At 37.3% G+C, this 5205-nt stretch overlaps 1 protein-coding gene across 1 annotated transcript; it reads left to right on the top strand.

Annotated features, from left to right (window-relative positions):
* Positions 1 to 721: 721 nt before the first annotated feature.
* LOC129942023 (uncharacterized) lies at positions 722 to 1985 on the top strand. The gene is made up of 2 exons (XM_056050819.1): positions 722 to 817; positions 951 to 1985. Exons 1-2 carry the CDS (start codon positions 779 to 781, stop codon positions 1983 to 1985), a joined length of 1074 nt encoding a protein of 357 aa, XP_055906794.1. The 5' UTR covers positions 722 to 778.
* Positions 1986 to 5205: the final 3220 nt, after the last annotated feature.

Below are 5205 nucleotides of genomic sequence, written 5' to 3'. Positions count from 1 at the left end.
ATTTAAAAACAAACAAAATGAGAAGAAATTATTGTTTTTGTTTTCAAATATGCCAAAAGAAAAATTCAATTGGAAGATGAGGGTTCACAATTCTCTAGCTCTGTTAAGTTTTTAAACACAAACCATTTAGTTTTTACCTAGTTGCTTTTGCTTTTTAGCAAATTATTGAAGTATGTAAAATGATTCTAATGTGCAGCCTTAGAGCCCGAACTATATAATCTAAAATTGCATAAATTCAATAATGCGCTGCGCTACCTTACAGATAAGTAAGGTACTTCTGATCCAATACAGCGAAAGTCAAATCTATTCCTATATGCTCTTTCTATTCCTGTCAGACGCGAAGAATAGACTTTCCAATTCACAAAACATTCACCATAGGTACAGGTAGATTTGAAGGTAGGTACTCAACTCACAAGACTCAACTTTGTCTTTCGAATTTGTTTGCTTCGATTGTTGAAATTGCGAAGCATCTAACTCACGGCGAAGGTTTTCAATTCACTTTCATCCGCATAATAATAATTGCCATCGCAGATAAGTAGTATGAGTGGAAGTACCTTTACCGCTGCCAAGACCAAGAGGCAACAGCCTTTTGTTATTACGTACCTAGCAACATTTTACTTGGGAATTGGAATTTGGATCATGTTTTTGGATGAACATTCAGCGATATCTTCAGGGGTACACGTCATATATAAAAGTGCAGCTCCGGCAGTGCAGAACAATACAGCAGCCAGGACCACTGTAGAGGAGGCATCACATCTCTACGACACGACTTGACTATATGGTTAAATTATTTCACTCTGCCGCAACCATGAATATTGTAAGTTGAAAAGTATCTTTTTTTTCATCACATTTTCGAGATTAATATATTTTATGTTCTTTACCTACTCTCCCCGTTCCCCTTTCCCGCTCTTCTCCATATGAAACTGGACGTCGTCGGTCGCTTCCCTCAGGAGACACGACAAAGAGGACTGGTGCTATCGTTGTCACTGGTAACATGGCAACTGCTTGCTGCAAATTTGGTTTATGGTGCAGCTGGAATAGTGGCAGATAACTATAACTCTGCGACCACGGGAGTTGGAGACAGAACGTACAGTGGCAGTGGCGGTCAGTATGCTTCTACAAAGGATAATGCAGTTGCGAACACACTTGCTGATTATCTAAAAGGATTCAGTGGCAGTGGAGGGCGAAGTGGCAGCGGCGTCATTGGGATGAATGACTTTGGTCAGCGTCACGACCAGCAACAAGAGTCTATAGGATACCATCCAATTTCGTACGGCAGCAACCAAAATCGATACGGGAACAGCGGCAGTTCTGGTAGTGGGGGAGGAGGCAGCAGCAGCAGCAGCAACGAACAACAAAGCCACATCTCTGCTGGCTATCAACCAAGGATATACCATCAGTCTCCTGTGTCCGAGGAGTCAGAACATTCATATGAGGTTCCCCATCATCATCAACATCAAAGTGACATTGATAAGTTCAGGGAAAATAATTTCTCGCATCAATATGGACAGGAATCGTCTGAGAACACCGATGGTGGCGGCAGTGATGGTTATTATTCGGCTAGTGGTAATGAAGGGTCTTCATCCATTGATTATCATCAGAACCATCCGGAACTAACCACTTCTCAGCATCAGCATACAGATGTAATTAACTACGTTCCCTATCCTGTTGTCAAGAAGGTCCATATACCCTATGCCAAACCAGTGCAGATACCCGTTTCGAATGCGATCCTTGTGCCAATCCGTCGGCCCGTCCCAATACACATCCCGATAACAAAACAAATCCAAGTCCCTGTCGAGAGGGAACTCAAGATTCCGGTTGAAAAGCTGGTGCCGTATCCTGTTGAAAAGCATGTTCCCGTACCGGTGGAGAAACATGTGCCCTATGAAGTGGTAAAGTATGTGCCGGTTAAAGTACCCAAGCCCTATGCGGTTAAAGTACCTGTTGTAAAAACAGTGGTGCATAAAATCAAACAGTGGTGGTAAAAGAAGAGGACGAGGATGTTGGATGGGATTGCTTTTAAGTAGAAATATAAAATTTTTCATTTTGATAAAATAAAGTAAGATTTGCTATTAAAGTTATTTTCTGTGAGTTTTTGAATATTGGAAGCTTGTGGATCGAAGAACTCCATTTTCGAGAAATTTGGATATTTCAGGAGTAACAAATTTTAGAAAACTGGTCAGAAAAGTCTGATTGCAATGTCTTATCAGTTATAAGTCAAGGTATTTGGTGTCTTAATACCTATTTCAAAACTTTGCGTGGCAATAACATTGTGTTTCTGAGGCATTTGAAATACGAATAATTTGTCACCGTTTTTCAATATACCAAGCTTATGTTTTTGAAAAAAGTCTTATAATAAGAACTAAAGACATATTAGATACAGATTAATAAATAGAAGTGTTGAGTCTTGTTTCAGCAATCGACAAAACAAAAGCACTTTCTTAAAGTTTGTTTAGTTTTTTTACGAGTTCACTTGGGGTAATTATTTCGCTTAATTCAAGCTAATGCTATAACTTAAAGTTTGAGGTTATAGGTGCTGATGTTGAAGTTAAATGAATTTGTATTTGAATTAATTAACTGAAGCATAGGGGTCAGAGGTTCGTTAAAACCATAGGAGGTGTGGTGAGTTGGTAAATAAAAGAGTCGATGGTTTCTCAGGTTACGAAACAGCCAGCTGTGCCAGGGAGAAGCTGATGTTTGAACAATATTTCAGCAATTTCTCTACGTTGCTGTAATGAGGCGATCACGATATAAGGGTAAGATCAAGGGATTTTCCAAAGTAAAGTATTGAAGTCCAAAGCGAATAAATTTTCGTTAGATGCTCTATATTTTTAATATGTGACGCATATTCAATGTCGGACAAACGTCATGTAAAGCGATCGGGTCACGTTTTTGTACCATCTTTTAACAAAACCTAATGTAGAGTTGGCCTTACATACAATACAGTTTGCTGTCACATGAAAAGACAAAATTTCTTATGTCTACTACTACATGTACGGGATAATTATGAATAATGTTTTAATGTGTTAACATCGAATAGTTCATTGTCTGGCATTTGCTAACGTTGACTTCTAAGCTATTTTTGGTGCACCAGGTCGAGAAATTGTCGAGATCTGTTTGGAGGAGAGATAATCCTTCAAGTGTTTCAATGAAAGATTTCATAGATCAGGAAGATCATCAGCGTTAAGGACTATTTTAAAACGTTTAATTACCATTTAAATGTAAGAATAAAGAGAAGAGGGCCTAAGTGACTGCCTTGCGGAACACCAAAAGTACCTTGAGTGTGATCAGAATGAGCGGATCTAAATCAGACATAATAATAATAGGTAAGAAGTAATCTACTTTAGATAAATAGGTTTAAAACCTAAGGAGAGGTGTTAGAAGACTTTAAGATTATGAGAAATTATGTCAAACATTATGCTGACGTCAATGGAGACCATATCAAATGTATTCCCATTTTTTAAGGCACTTAAAGTAAATGAAACCAACTAGGTATACAAGGTTTATGGTGATAGATCTATTTTTTAAGAAGCCGTGCTGTGATAAAGTGATTGGAGATCTGCAATGGATGTTAAGAAGTTCGTATAAATGCTTTCAAATATTGTTGTCATATGAGAAAGTTTAGCAATTTGTCTATAGCTTAATCAGCTCCTCTTTCAGTTTCCTGTTTATTGCAGTTATAAAAGATGTTGTCCATAGAAAATATTCTTTGAGATTAATGAAAAATGTTAGATAGAGAAAAGGGAGTATTTTTGTATTAAAATGGCAGGATCACCTTCAGGTCCTGTAGTGCGTTCATCAGAAGAATGCAGTCGGGTAAGAAAGGACTCAATGAAAATTTCGGTAAATATTCAAAATAGGTCCGATCTGTTCTAAAAGATTCTTGTGAGAATGAATTTTTAAAATATAATACAAAGTAATTATCATTGGATATTTTCATTATTGAAAAACAATGAGGATGGATACCCATAGTGAACAAACTAAAAGAAAGATTTGGGATCGTAGATAAGATCAGCTTAAGTTTTATGTGAATATTCTTGGTAGAGAGAATTGTATAGGTTGTTGAAATGAAGATAAGGCTCAGAGGAGTCAGTTGGGCATTAAGAGCGAAGAAATATATCCAACAGCTTGATCCTTTGATTACCCAGATCAAAGCCTACGATTACATCAAGGCGGGACTGGTGAAGCAACTCTTCATCGATAAGAAGGGACGTGCAGTGACATTCAATAGTCTAATTTACTGTAAAAAAATTAATGGCTTCTTCAACAGATATATTTTCAAAATCAAATGGAAGTATGTTAATATAATCGTTAATTTATAGGAAAATTGGGTTTTATAGAAAACTTACAAAGTAGAATGTGAAGTGGAAGTAACTTCTAGGCACGAGTTAAGGAAAAACGTTGGTAACAATTACTTAGTTGCGTAACCAACGATTTTATGTCCAGATTTATAAGTAATTCAACGATATTCAAAAACAACTAATAATAATTTGAAAAACCTTTGATAATTTCTTGAACTATTGAAATAAGCTATATTCTAAGAGAAAGAACAAATATTCCGATTCTTAAGAAGAAACCTTAAAACTGAAATTGCCTTTTAATACATGAAACTCGTCTTCAATTTCATCTTATTTTTTGGCGCACATTAATAGAGTACAAGCCACGAACCGAAGAATGTAAGGTCGACATCGTAGTAGAACGGCAGTTTTTGTTGAGAATATGGAAAGACCACTTCTCCAAATTATATAACGGCGATGACGAACCGAATCCCGCTGAAAAGAAAATTGAACCACTCAACAAAGGCGACGCAGATCAACAATTCCGCCTACCCGACCTTGACGAAGTGAAGATAGCTCTATCTAAACTGAAGTCAAACAAAGCTGCTGAAGCTGACCGCATCGCTACCGAACTATTTAAAGAAGTATCTCTCACCGATGCATTTGGTATCAAAAAAGTTTTAGACAAGGCAATGCACTATCATTCGACTTCTTCAACATCGTTCTGGAAAGAATTGTACAAAACTCAACCGTCAACAATAGAGGCACAATCTTCCAAAGGCCCATCCAATTACTCGGATACGCAGATGATATTGAAATAGTTGGAAGATCAAAGCGTGATGTCAGTGGATCGTTTTTGAGCATTGTGACGGAACGCAGAAGATGGGTTTAGTGGTCAATGAGGGCAAGACCAAGTATATGCTGTCAT

This window comes from Eupeodes corollae, chromosome 1, assembly GCF_945859685.1.
Source record: "Eupeodes corollae chromosome 1, idEupCoro1.1, whole genome shotgun sequence".
Classification (NCBI taxonomy): domain Eukaryota; kingdom Metazoa; phylum Arthropoda; class Insecta; order Diptera; family Syrphidae; genus Eupeodes; species Eupeodes corollae.
This window is presented reverse-complemented; position numbering and strand designations above follow the sequence as displayed.

What these genes read in the sequence shown, in the direction of transcription:
- LOC129942023 (XM_056050819.1), top strand. Translation starts at nt 779, where the DNA reads ATGGTTAAATTATTTCACTCTGCCGCAACCATGAATATT. An exon ending in CTGCCGCAACCATGAATATT is followed by an intron (nt 818 to 950) that starts GTAAGTTGAAAA and finishes CGCTTCCCTCAG; the next exon opens with GAGACACGACAAAGAGGACT.